Genomic DNA, 14,563 nt, shown 5'->3' with positions numbered 1-14,563 from the left:
GGTCTTTAAGGTCAGGCTTGACAAAGCCCTGGCTGGGATGAGTTAGTTGAGAATTGGTCCTGCTTTGAGCAGGGGATTGGACTAGATGACCTCCTGAGATCCCTTCCAACCCTGATATTTTATGATTCTAACTGTGCTTTAGTATTCGTGGTAATATCGGTCTTTCACTGGTTTTGAAAGGGCTCTTCGGCCTGTAAAATATTACAGAGATTTAGCTAAATCTGTTCCTGAGATACAAAAAGCTAGAAGCACATTGGGAAATTTAATAAAATGACTCTTAGCTGAGCTTTGGAACCTTCAGAGCTATAAAATACCTTGCCTGTTCAGCATAAAAATCTAACTCAGACAAATATGCTGTGTACAGTTTCAGGTGGACTACTTTGATTTTAGCATTCTTAGGGAAAGTGGTTAAAAAAGACTTACCAGAATAGCTTCAATGTTAACTATAGAAAAGCTTGTTAGTCTCCATAATGACGTGGCTACCTACTAAAGAATACTTGTACAGTCAGACTTCAAGGAGGGCAAGAACACTTTCCATCTGAGGATCTCAAAATGGTTTATAGGACAAGTATCATTAGCACCATTTTACAGATTTGAAATTAAGGCAGAAATGACTAAGTGATTTGTCCAAGTTCACTTAATAGCCAGTAGTAGTTTGGACTCCAATCTGCCTAAACAATAACTAAATGTAATGAGATGACAGAAAAGAGGTGGGTGAGATATCTTTTACTGGACCACCAGTGATTTCTGGACCACATTTTAGGTTGCATAGAATGCAGGTCTTAAAAAGCTAATACTAATTAAAAATGTTTTGATTATGGAGGTTTTTTTTTTCTTTTTTAAATTCCAATACTATACTTCCTTGTAGTGAATGGTAATTTGAACACTGCAGCATTGCACTAGTGTATGAGAAAAAAATTGAAATTGACAAGGGGGAGTGTTCCAACAAATACATAATTCAAAATGGCAAAGACCCCTCTAGTAATTAAAGGTTAGTTCATTCATTCAGCCTACAAGACTTCCAGTAAAGAGCCTTAATAAATATCAATTGGGAAGATGGATTTTTCTATGTTAACAACTAATCACTGGTAACTCAAGTGAGAGACCAGACAGCAGTCAGATGGCAGCAATTTCACCAACTCCTGTGCTGAAACAAATTCAAATATATGGAGATATACCTATCTCAGAGAACTGGAAGGGACCCTGAAAGGTCATCGAGTCCAGCCTGCTGCCTTCACTAGCAGGATCAAGTACTGATTTTTGCCCCAGATCCATAAGTGGCCCCCTCAAGGATTGAACTCACAACCCTAGGTTTAGCAAGCCAATGCTCAAACCACTAAGCTAACCCCAGTCACCCATTAATCCACAGAACATCAATTCTGCTTAGGAGGATAGGATTAAAATTCAAAATGATCTGGACAAACTGGAGAAATGGTCTGAAGTAAATAGGATGAAATTCAATAAGGACAAATGCAAAGTACTCCACTTAAGGTAGAACAATCAGTTGCACACATACAAAATGGGAAATGACTGCCTAGGAAAGAGTCCTGCGAAAAGGCATCTGGGAGTCATAGCGGACCATAAGCTAAATATGAGTTAACAGTGTGACACTGTAGCAAAAAAACAGCCACATATCATTCTAGGATGTATTAGCAGCAGTGTTGTAAGCAAGACACGAGAAGAAATTCTTCTGCTCTACATGCTTACTTGGTGTTCAGATTCACATGTTTTACAAACACTTCCATAACATTCTCTGGAACAGATTTATGGAAAGATTCAGAGGGGTTTAGTACATGTATGTTTTGCAAGTCAAAACACAGAAGTGTACTAGCAACAATGGCCACCTTTGCTTGTTATCTTTTTGTCAATCAGTTCTGAATTGTCACATTCAACACCTAGACTTGAAATTGGGCCAATATGCACATGTTCATTTTTACCTAGATTTCAGAACAATGCCTCAGGTTAAGTAAAGCATATGCCTACAATTAAAAGTTTTGACAGCCCAGATCTTAGCTGGTGAACTGATTTCATATAGAGGTTTTAGTTTATTATTTTATGTACTTACCCTTCCGGTGACTTCATATCCCAATTAGCCAAGCATAAAGTTTATTAGATTATGAACAAGCACTTTAAAAACCAAGAGAGAGCAGATTTAAATCTTACTTCTTTCACTTTCAGAGGTCTTCCACTGAGACTATGCTTGTTCAGAACCTCAGCAGCCTTCTTCATGCTTTCTTCCATCTTAAATTCAACAACACTGAGGAGACAAGATAGATTATTAAGAATGTTGCTTGTAGTTTGAAATTGCCCACCCCGGTAATAACTGATAAACTTACGCGCATCCCTTGACATGGTGATTTCATGGACGAGTAAGAAGGAGGGGAGGAGGGAAAGAGAGAAGAAAGTAAGTAAAGCACATAATGCCAAAAAGTTAACTTTAAAAAGATTTAAAATTAATTAAAAAGCTACTTGGTTTATAATTTAACTCTAAAAAACAGTAAGAACAAAATACAAGCTTACCCAATATAACCTTCGTTACCTGGATTCCAAAAAATATTAACTCCTACACATTAACAGGATTATACTGTCATTTTTGAAGTTGTAATAAGCAAAACTAAGTCCAGGCTCTCCAAGAAAACACCACACACTGAACATTTCCTGTTCTCTGTAGCCTGTCAAAATCCTCACCATGTTCCTTCATCCTCAATCCATATCCTTTCAGTACACTTAAGTGAGTTCCTATTATGATTTTGCTAAAACATTCCTTCACTTAACAGAAATTAGCTTGACACCTACTAAAGCTACGCATGTCTTAAGTTTAGACATTTGCCTTATATTAACTGGCATGGGAAGTGTCATGTTTACAGAACCTGCTTTTGCACACTGAACTTATAAATTCAACAACTACAAATTATTATTTTCAAAGACACGTTTTACGTTAACATACCACTGTAGATACTGCTAGGGTCCATGCATAATTCACTCACAGCCAACACCGACTGAGCACAATGCTGACACTACCTGCACATCCCTTCCCACCTCCTCCCTATCCCACGAGGGGGTTTGGGCAGTGTCTAGATATAGAGCCACTATCCATATACGCTACCTTCTGATTTCATCTGGTTCCACGCCACCATACAATTACATTTGTCATGTAGTAAAATCCACAGAAGAAATTCTCTCAATCACTTACCCTTGACTTTCCTTCAGCGTCCATTAAGAGCTCCACGTATGTTACCTCACCAACTACAAATCAGATTCCAGACGACACATATACCAAGGGAGAAAAGCCAAGAAAACAATGGGAATTTAGAACAGTCAACAACCTTGTATGGAGCCTCTGCCTTATAAGAAAGCCCAGAAACACTCCATATTCTCTAAACCACCAAGCTGGGCATTACAGGTGTGCAGTAAAGTCTTAAAAAAAAAAGGTAAACAAACAGGTTCTTGATTTTCCTCCCCTCAAAAACAAGCTATTTCCACAATATCAGTTTCCTGAGCCTTTAATACTCAAATCACTTGTGGCAATCCAAATCCATGGGAAATGGTCTGCAATGATAGTTTTCCTTTTTCCACAAAGAGAATCAGCTTTCTGTTGGAGACTGACCTAGTATGTAGCCTTCTGTCTAGATAGCCCAGACGTTAACCAGCTACAAGTTCATGTTTCACTCTGATTTCTACAAGGGACAGTTAGAGGGGTCTCCAAAACCAAAACTGCACCCAGTTAAGTGTCAGTGACTCAACTAGGTGTTTAATTTAATTGGGAGGTTAATAATCTAGCCTAAGTAAAAGGGAAAACAGACTTCATTTTTAGATCAGTTAGCTGTTTAAATTTGACTAACTTCAAGATAGTCTTCATTAGGAAAGTTGTTGCAATTTTCATTCCCAAGACAATAATTAACTGAATGTTTAGAATCTGTAGCAAAGAGTACAATTTGTAGGAAAACTAAATCTGCATTTCTCCACAAAAGATTAGGATTGCCAATTCATGATCACTTTAACCAGACTGTATATCTCCAAAATACCACTACCAAAATGGCTGCTGAGTTTGAAGCAAATGGCATACAGAAGTATAGCTGAAGAAACCCATTTATGCTTACTTTTCTGGCTTATTTATATAAAAATGAATGTATCCAAACAGACTTTAAATTCCTAGCAAGACTACTTACAGATTAACCTTAACATGAGACTTTAGCAGGATCTCTAAGCGTTGAGAGGTGTTCCTTCACCCTCTCCTTCATTTGGATTGATCAAAAACTAACAGGATCAGTAGTCCAAATTGAAAAGGGACTACAAAAAGTGTAGGGCTGGAAGGGACCTCAAGAGGTCATTCGGTCCAGCCTCCCCATGCTGAAGCAGAACCAAGTAAACCTAGACCATCTCTCACAGGTGTTTGTCTAACCCTGTTCTTAAAAGCCTCCAACGAAGGGGATTCCACAACCTCCCTTGGAAGCCGATTCCATTTATCAACTGTCCTTATCATTAGAAAGGATTTCCTAACATTTAAGCTAAATTTCCTTGCTGCAGATTGTGTGTTGTAACGTGGACATGGAGAGCAATTGATCATCATCCTTTTTATAACAGCCCTGAAGATATCTGAATATTTCTCAGGTCTCCCCCTCAGTCTCTTTTCTCAGGACTAAACTTCTCCAGTTTAAAGACTAAGATTTATTTGGGCATAAGCTTTCATGAGTAAAAAACCCACTTCTTCAGATCCAGATTTTTTTACCCACAAAAGCTTATGCACAAATAAATCTGTTAGTCTTTAACATGACACTGGACGCCTTCTTGTTTTTGTGGATACGACTAACACAGTTACCCCTCTGATGCTCCTCTCCAGTTTGTTTTTTAACCTTTCCTCAGAGGTCAGGTTTTCTAAACCTTTTATCATTTTTGTTGTTGTTCTCTGGATTCTACAGTTTGTCCACATCTTCTTGAAAGCGTGGTGCCCGGAACGAGACTCTGATGAAGAACTGGCCTACTGGGCACTGGTGAGAGCAGAACAATTACCTCATGTCAATACACCCCAGAATTATATTGATTTCTGTGAACCTAGCAGAAGCTTATAAACAAGTGTATGTTATAGCCAAGGTTCTAAGCTACATTACCATTCTCATCTTCAGTATTTGGACCATCTCTGAAGATTATAGTTGCCAACACTTGGATCCAAATAGCCAGGTCACTTAGATCAAGAGCACCATAAATCTAGAGCTAAAATCTCTATGGCCTACACCTCTGTACTGTGGGGACAGCCTCCACTTGCTTTGTGTGCATACTAAGCACAGTCTTTGACTGCTCCTGCCAATACAGCCAAAAAATAGTTTCCAACTACTACTTTGGGCATAAATATTCAGCATGACCAGGAAATTCTGAAAGCCATTCGTTTAAACAGCAGCAGCCAGAGTCCAACCACACTGTGTTTTTACAAGAACGCAAATTTGATTTGAATTTATGTAGTTAAAAAAAACAAATTCCCAGATGACCTGCAACAGACAACCCATTTCACAAAGGCCAAAAGTTGAAGTCACAAGGTTAGAAATCAGTGGTGACCTAATGCTCCCAGTAGCACTATTGGTCCATTGGGAAGACATTGCTCTGCACTCTAAACTACTTATCAAATCAGCTGCAACTGACACACAAAAATCTACACAAACTCCTCCAAACAAGCGTTTTTTCCTTGGTCATTGGCTCAAAACAGTCAGAAGCTGATTTAACATTTGTCCCTGTAATCAGCCTAATGACCTTTACAGGAAGTTCTGACCTTTGAACCACAAAATTTACTGGTCTTCTCTAGTGGCTATTTCATATCTTACAGAGAACCTTAAAGTTTGTACCAATTTTGCTCCGAGCTCTCAGTGTTCAAGATTTATACATTCACATTTAAAAAAAAAAGTCACCTGTATCAAAAGTTGCACTTTAACAACAACCAACAACAACAACAAAAAATCAACTTATTTGAGCCTCCTTTTAGAAGCAGCCAAATTTCAGAATAGGGACACCATGTGACAAGTGACACGCTAGCCCAACATCCAAGATAAGTCCAGATTACAGAAGAAATGTGAGAGGTGCATTCTGCACTTAGTAAGTCATGTGCTGTGATCCAGGTGACATTCTTACAAGGGAAACTATGGTTGATATGAGATGGCATAAAAAAATCCTAGAACCTGAAAGGTAAAGAAAAGGCCCCCTTGGACCTATTCTAGATGCAAAACTAAATAATATTTTTGTTAACATGAAGTCTGTTTATTAGAAGAGCAGACAGGCATCAGGGATAAAAGAATTACTGGCTGGCAAGAAGCAGGCAAGTACCACTTGCAAAGTACAGAAAATAGAGTGAGAGGTCCGTCATGGAAGTATTCTTACCATATATCGGCACATCATTTCCTGGTTCAAGAACTATATTTCCTTTCCCCTTGCTGGGAGTGGGGGAGGAGAAAAAGGAAAGGCAAAAAAAAACCAAAAACCCACCACTATACGGGAAGGAAGAGTCTCAATGCTCTTCTCTGCCAGCAGCCAGAAAGTCAGACTGCACTGGGCCACCAACACAGAATGGTACATGAACCCCACCCTTTCAGCTATTGTACAGAGGCAATGCTATCTGATTAGTGTTCTTCTGCCTGAGCGGTAGACTAACATACTATAGGACCTGGCAAAAGTTTGGTTTTTTTTAATTAAAGGTTCTAACAAAGATTAAAATAAAAGTTGTTCACATAGGAAAGAACCACTGCATGCACAAGTACTGAGTTAAGAAATATCATAGAGGTACCAGATAAGGATATGCGAGGGTTACTAAAGCTTATCGACTAGTTCGGGGGATAACCACCTACACTTTCAAAAAGGATGAGCTCAGTGATCGAACAAGTCTTGCCCAATCTAGATATATTTCTACTACCCCTCTGTTCGATACTTGTAAGATTTTACTTGGAGTAAGATAATCTGTTTTGAATACCATATTTTGAAGAGAAGCTCAGCATCTCAATGAAAGAAACTAAAGTGTTATGAAAATGCAAAATATCAAAGTTTGAAGACAGACTTGTTATTACAACAACTGCAAATACATGGCCCAGGAATTCTGCATTATAACAAATTTAGCAAGTATGTGGGTATTTGCTATTGTCATTTTTGGCAGAATAAAGTTAGTTTCCAAGTTGCAAAGAGGCATGAACTGACAATCATCTTGGATTCATCTGAAAGGACATGTGATATGAAGTTTAAAAATATTAAAGATGCAAGTTAGGGCACTCTTTCAAAATCTGTTTGTTGTAAGTTTTCAACATAAGAGTTTGGAAAGGAAGAGGGAACCTTATTAAATATGAAATAACAGAAGACCTAATAGGTCTGTTCCATCTCCCTGCCAATAAAGGATTATTACCTATTGTATATTTCTGTTTTGTTTGGAAAGTAGTAGTCTGGGGGAGAAGGAAGAGGATGCACAGTCATTTTTATTTTGAAGTCAACAGAAGACTTTATTAAACAAGTGTGTTCATTCATTTGAAATTTGCTGTAGAAGACAGTCATGCCAATTTAAGTTTCCACAAAATTTGGCCCTTTCCACAAGATGATGGCTCAGAAATAATCATTAAGCACAAAGCCTGCTCTGAGCAAAATGGGTGCAGTTCTCAAAAAACAAACAAAAGAAAAACACATTTCAGCTTCCTTTCCAAAAACAAAAAACAAACTGTACACTATTCTATATAAATCCAAACTTTGAGAAAATTTAAAGATTTCCTATTACATTTGACGCATAACGAGTCCCATTATAAAACAGCCCTCATCTCACTATGGCTTGATTTAAGATATTTTATTGAAGATCTTTTTAAACAGATGCTATAGATATTAGTTAATGACTTCCAAGATATACATGCACACTACAAAACAGTGATTGACTCCATAGGTAGTGTGCATTATGATTTCCAGTTAAAGCAGGGCTAAAAATCATAGTCTTTATTTACTTACTGACTGAACGCTGTCTCCAAACTTAACACTGAATTTTTTTCTTTGCTTTCTGAAGTTTAAAATCGTCACTTTTGTAATGAAAGCTTTTAAGAAGTGTTCTTTTAAGACATATTTGACTTTTGCAGGGTGGTCTTAAGAAGTTTTGCTAGATCTCATTTATTAATTTTTAGACTATCCCAGACATATGCAATATAGTAAGAGCTGAAATAAGGTGTTATTTCTAGAACTGATTATCAAATTTCATGGTCTGAAGCAGGCAGACATGAGAAGCTATAATTATATATTCTAGAGGCACTGCTTTCATAAAAGGTTGATATCTAATCCACCCAAGCCCTAACGGTGGTTTAGCAAACCTGAAAATGAGAACCTTGGTTATACTCATTTTTCAGCCATGAAGGTTATAAAGGTTTAGAAAATTTGACATGAAATCAAAAGAATGCTCCAAGATCCAGGCTGACAAATATCCTTACCAGAAAATTTGTCAACTATAATCATGATGTTATGACCAAGAGTTAAGTCAGAGTCCCATTTAATAAACTTCTAAGTAATCAATACCATAGTTTTTGCTACCGTTCGGATGCAAATCAGCGTGACCATATCTGAGTTTGTTTACAGAGTTCCAGAGAAGACAAATTATTACTCAAGCACTTGCTAGATGGTGCTCAAAGCTTTTCATGCTCCCCTAGTTTCATTTGAAAAGCTTTGAGCATCAGATAAAGGAAAGGTGAAATGTGTTACCATAAAAAGATTCAGCAATCGAGAATAAGTATTGCCCAAACATTCTTCACTAATAAAAAGGACAAATTGAAAGCAGCACGCCCAACACATTCATGATGTGAGTACACTAAAATTGGTACTGTGTTATATTAAACTGGTTTCCTTAACTTGTGATTTCCTTGATTTTTAGGGTTTGTGACGAAACACTTATGCAAACCTATTTCTCAAGTTATGAGGGCATTTTGTGTCTTTGGAACTGCTTTAAATTCCTGAAGGTAGCTATCCCAAAATTTTATATATTGATAGGCTTACTATGGCTACGGGTGTGTCTACATGAATCTTTACTGCATGGAAAGCTGGGCTATACATCTACAGAGCTCCAGTTTCCACACATTTACTATCTATGTGGACCCTACCACTGCACACTACAAGTCCCCTAGCATACAATGACCACAGTATGCCAAAGGGGTATAGAGTAGGATGTTTCAGCCAAGTTGCTGGTTTCCAGGGTTAACAGATGAAAATACTTTTTAGAATACTGATTTATTTCAACAAAAGAGGGATAGGCAAGAGTTAAAAACAGGCTAGAGTTTAAAATTAATAAGTTGTTTTAAATAAAGGAGAGAACAAGACATGTGCCTACCAAGCAGACTTTGTGTTTGTGGTAGGCACTCTACGGTGGAACCTCCAATAGTAATTAGGGCTTTTGTGGGCTACTGTAATATAAATTTTTAATAGGAAAGTGACAAACCCAGAGCACACAAAATTGAGACCAGAGTACTCACTTAAAGTTGTTGTGTTTTTTCTTGGTTTTGTTTAAAGAAAAAAAAACTAAAACAACCACCCTCCACAAACCTGGGGCATGAGTTACATCAGTACATACTGAGTCAGGAACAGAAAAGCCAACAAGAATATCTGAAGACTTGATGGGGTGAGTGGGGAGACAATGTTTAAACAATTAAGTTTCAGTGCATGTTCGCTCTTGGAAATTTATGGATGTTTGCTCATCTACATAGATCTATTGAATATATCTTATCAAGAAACAGTTTTACATATTGCTTCTCTTCCTACCCTGAATACAAATCCAGAGTGTTATTTTTTGTATTTAGGAAAGAGGATGCAGCGAAGGTTACTGCAGATGTAGTCAATGATTCATAATGATTATCTACCACAAATATGACTTGAGGGTACTTCCAATTACAGCTCTTGGCAATTTGCTTCTTCAACAGCTAGTTATTTTCTCTTAAGTTCTTATGGACATACTGTGGCTCCATCTCGCAATTGAGAGTACTAGCCAACTACTTCCTCCCAGGATTATGAAATTGTATTAGAAAATTTAGTATTTTAGTATAATCAGATCAACTACTTCATGTAAAAGTGAGTTTAATATGTTGCATGTCATCACACCCCAGATGAGATAGATAGTAACCTGAACTGCTAACAGCTCTGAGCCACTAACTGCTCTGAAATATCAGATGAAAAGGGAAACTAAATTAGCTTCTCTCCCCTACTTTTTCATTTGTTTGGTGGACAGGATAGAGAAATCTATTTGGCATTCAACCCTTTTCACTTTTAGACTTCACATACTTACTAAAATGGCATTTCACTAAAAGCTATATGTAGCCTCACTCACCTGCGGAACCTTTTTAACCAATGTACAATGCTACTGACATCAATTTAGCTCAACAGGGTTTGTTAACCAATACAAGGGAGTTTCAAACAAGAACATCTGTGAGCTTTATTAAAAATGGTAATACTGCACACCTGTAATTCTAAGTTTCACCAACAAACAATACACTGAAATAACTGAACCAAGGCATCACTCTTCAGAGCGATGTGCCACCTTTTAAAGATTTCAGATGTACACATCTGAAAACCAATTTGGAGAGATGAGCAGACCTCAAAGCTCGTGTCTCCTAAACCATACTTACTGGCACAAAACAGCTGATTGAAGTGAATTGCTTCTACGTTCAGCAACCTGCTATGTCATTGTTGTGAATAGCTTTAAAATCTTCTACATGATTGCTGAGTGATGGAGCCGTAAAACGTCACCTACATTTATCCTTTATGTTCAAAGCTGTTTCACATGCTCCCAAAATGTTACATTTTGGGCCTGTAAATCTTACACATACAAACCAGAATTCTAACAGAATTTTCAAAGCCACATTCCTGGTTCTTGGAACTACTACGCCTTGTAACAAGAAATACCAATTCAGCAAGTTCAAGCACAGCACAAGACCACCAATTTGGGTAAAAATCAATGACTAGTTAGAATGGATCGCAACTACACAGCAAATCTAAACTGTTAAATATTTTTGAGCAGTCCCAAAAACCAAGAACAATGCATCTGGATATTTAACATGACAAGCCCTGCAGACAGAATGAAAAGGTTTTACTGTTCCCCTAGGAGCATTTGCAGGAATGAATAGCTGAACAGCAAGGCAGGAAACAATCTCACATCGGACTTTTCCATCCACGTGAACTGGAGAAAAACCACAAGACACTTGGAACGGAATTCAACATAGTACTTAAAGACATCTACACATAGAGACAGTCCTGTTACCCAATGTTTCTTGCACATCCAAGAAAAATTATAGAGTTCTAAAACATAGGATCATTCATAATTAATGTAACAATGCTCCAGGCAGGCAAAGGCAACTGAAAGGAGAGATATAACTAAGATTACTAATAGTATTTCAGTTGTTAAATTCAGGTACCACTATTTTATTGTTTCAAGTCAAGACATTTAATTATGAATGTTCCCTATGGCCTACAGTCCTTAAGATTTAATTATATGCATTCAATTCCAATTTGCCTCCAAAGAAAAAACATGTAAGAACCTTTTGGAAATTTGTGTTCCCCTTCATTTGGGCCACAGCCTGTGAGCACATTACCTAACATTCCTTACCTAGTTTATGCCACAATTAAACATTGGTCACTAATTTGCAAGACATCAATTTATGGATCATTCTCTTGCTATGTATTTAAGATGTGACCTACAAGAGAAAATGATCTGTATGCTTTTATGCATCTTTAAAAAACTGGAGACCTCTAAATCATAAGTAGGGAGCCCCTACTGTACTACATTAGAAATTCAGATCTTGACTCCTCTGCTTTTCCAGGAAGACTGGAAACAAGTAAGTCCAATATCAGTAAAAGCAAACAAGTAGAACTTATTTGAGTGGAAGCATTATAGAATATTGGCAGAAGTACTTCAGATTGTTTTCACCTTTGAGGAGGTAAGGATCCTGAATCTATCAATGAGAGAATTCCCAAATACACAAATCAATCATTCAATATGAAAAAAGATTTTGGGAGGGAGTGAAAACGGGGAAGTGTAACATGAACATTTTTTCAAGGCCTCCTTTAATGTAGCAAACGCTGAGGCACAAACCAATTTTTCCTCCTCTGTAGGTCACCCTTAAACACATTTAAGTTCTCCTGAATATTGTACAATACGGATATTATCTAAACACAAGTCAGACTATTACATTTTGATTCTAGGACACAACTACGTATACTAAATCAGCAGTAGATGGACAACCTACATTACCCAAAAACATTACATGCTTCAGAGCATGTTATAGTACCTCAAAAACAAGTCCTGATGTAGAAAGTCTGACATTTTCCATGAGACAATGGCACCTTTCACGCTTTGATGAAGCACTATTAACCACATGCCAACATGCCTACACAGGAACTATCCTGTGTGGAAAGCTGCCTAAGAACAGATATCATGCAACACCAAAAAGGCTTTAATCTAGACCCCTTACAAAACTCATGTCACTAATTCTATCCAGAACAACAAACTAATATATTAAAATTCTCAGGACAAAGTCAGCCACTGTTAAGATGACAGACACCACTCTGTCACCCAAAGCAGCCATTACCTCTCTCTTTGACCAGGTCTTTGAGAGATTGCCACTTCACATCAAATGGAATATTTGTGATAAAAGCTCGATATCTTTTAGTAGGGTTGGCATATGGCTCAAAACGATTTCCCCCTCTTTTGACACTTTTCTCTTTCCTTTTTTCATTCTGGCTTGGTCGTTCACCTTCACTGCAAGAAAAATACAAATATTCAGACATCGTATTAGCAATTACAGCATTAGATAAAGTCAATATATCATACCTTTAAATACATAAGGAAACAGTTCATGCACATACATCACTATGTTGTTTGAGACTATAGCAATTAGAAACTAATATTAACTTCAGTTCACAAGTTTTGGTTTGATAATAAGAGTATGACTTGCAGGTTATCTCATTAATTTTAATTATTAAACAGCTGCAGCAGCTCAGATCAGTTCCAGAGACTGTGAACTGTCTACCACCTGGCCACATAACTTTCTTGCCTCAAGTGGGACATAATTAAACATGGAAAAGAAAAAAAAAATCCAACCACCCACCACACATACACCTATGTCAATTTGCAACCCTTTTATGATATCTTTAGTACAGCTGAGCAAATTTTTCATTAAATAGAAACTTTGCCAAAACGTTTGTTTTTTAGTACTCCTAAACTATTTTGCAAATTCAGAGAGAACTCAGATAGTTTCAGCCAAAAATATTTCATATGGAAACATTTTGACTCTCAAATCAGCATTTCATTTTCAAATTTGGTCAATTTTTAAAAACAAAGGGTGAAAAAAAACACCAGAAAATGGCCAAATTGAAACAAGATTTTTTTTTTTGGTAGCTTCAAAATGAATGTATGTTTTGTTTCATGAAAGTTTAAAAAAAAACCTGTTATGGTTTGAATCAAATGAGTTTTTTAATTATTTCTTTTTAATTCAACTGCCGAACTGAAAAGTCTCTTATTCATTCAGCTCTAGTTTATAGTGAGCCTGAAAGGAAAGTTTCTCACCAACAGCAGCACTTTAAAGAAATTGAAAGTTTAATTTTTATCTACCCTGGAAGAGTCCATGGGTACAAAGGAAGTGATTTTTATTCACTGTTTAAAACTATTTTTAACATTACTCCTGAGGGAATTCTGCACCACTGCATGTGCCCAGAATTCATGTCCCCCACAGATTTCTTCGCTTCCCCACAGAAAAATGACTTTCTGACAGGGAAGTAAAGGAAAGATGCAAGAGCAGTGATGAACCAATCCTTAGCAACTGCAGGTACATCATTTCAGGCAGCCAGTTGAGAGGTAAACCACCGCAGGGCTGGGGACACTCCAGCCAGTGGCTCCTATCCTGAGCCAGGATCAACTGTTAGTCCCAGTTGGGCTTGAGGCAGGAGAGGATGGAACTTCCTCTTCCCCTGCAAGGAGTTGCTATGGCTACGTCAGAAACCGCCAGCTGCAAAAAGCTCAGCGTCCTCCGCGGCTTCCCGCCAGACTTCCTATACCCAGACACCCCTGCCAAGCCTCACCCAGTACATCCAGAACCACCCCTAGCCCTCCATACCCAAACTCCACCTAACCTCAACCCCTGAATCTGGAGCCCCCATGCCTCCGGAGCCAAGTTCCCTCTAAGCTTCACAACTGCCTATTTAGTGCCGCACAAGCGCTTAGGGAACCCCTCCCCCATCCTCCACCTAGCCCAGACCCCAAACTGCCACAGGAGGGGCACCCCTGCCCTAATTCATCCTATGACCCGGATCCAGCTGTGGCTAGAGCAGCAGAGACCCAGGCACGGCCGGCATGGCACAGCCCGACCCCTGAGCAGCTGGGGCAGTGTGGAGCAGCCTGGACTGTCCTCCTCCACCCCAGATCTGCTGGGGCCCGTAGGGGAGGGGTGCCTATACTGCAGCCCCAGTGCCCCCACAGCGGGAACAGGTGCCTCGCCCCCCAGCCCAAGTGCTGCTGCGGAGAGTCCTCTCTCCTCACTGTAGCACCCTCCTGCACCCCAAACCCCTCATCCCTGGCCCGACCCCATAACCT

General features: G+C 38.4%; 1 protein-coding gene across 5 annotated transcripts in view; it reads right to left on the bottom strand.

Moving 5' to 3' along the window:
• HNRNPM (heterogeneous nuclear ribonucleoprotein M) overlaps positions 1-14,563 on the bottom strand; it is a 52,587-nt gene that overhangs the window by 23,990 nt on the left and 14,034 nt on the right. For 4 of the 5 annotated variants that reach the window (XM_030540721.1, XM_030540722.1, XM_030540720.1 and 1 more), the window contains exons 2-5: positions 12,564-12,733; positions 3,194-3,246; positions 2,337-2,344; positions 2,164-2,257 (exon numbers count right to left, since the gene is read on the bottom strand). In XM_030540721.1, the coding sequence (XP_030396581.1) occupies positions 2,164-2,257; positions 2,337-2,344; positions 3,194-3,246; positions 12,564-12,733 (325 nt within the window). Of the gene's footprint in view, positions 1-2,163; positions 2,258-2,336; positions 2,345-3,193; positions 3,247-12,563; positions 12,734-14,563 lie in introns of those variants that run through there. The other variant, XM_030540723.1, reaches the window with a different exon arrangement.

The sequence above is a fragment of the Gopherus evgoodei genome, chromosome 22 (assembly GCF_007399415.2).
Source record: "Gopherus evgoodei ecotype Sinaloan lineage chromosome 22, rGopEvg1_v1.p, whole genome shotgun sequence".
Taxonomy (NCBI): domain Eukaryota; kingdom Metazoa; phylum Chordata; order Testudines; family Testudinidae; genus Gopherus; species Gopherus evgoodei.
This window is presented reverse-complemented; position numbering and strand designations above follow the sequence as displayed.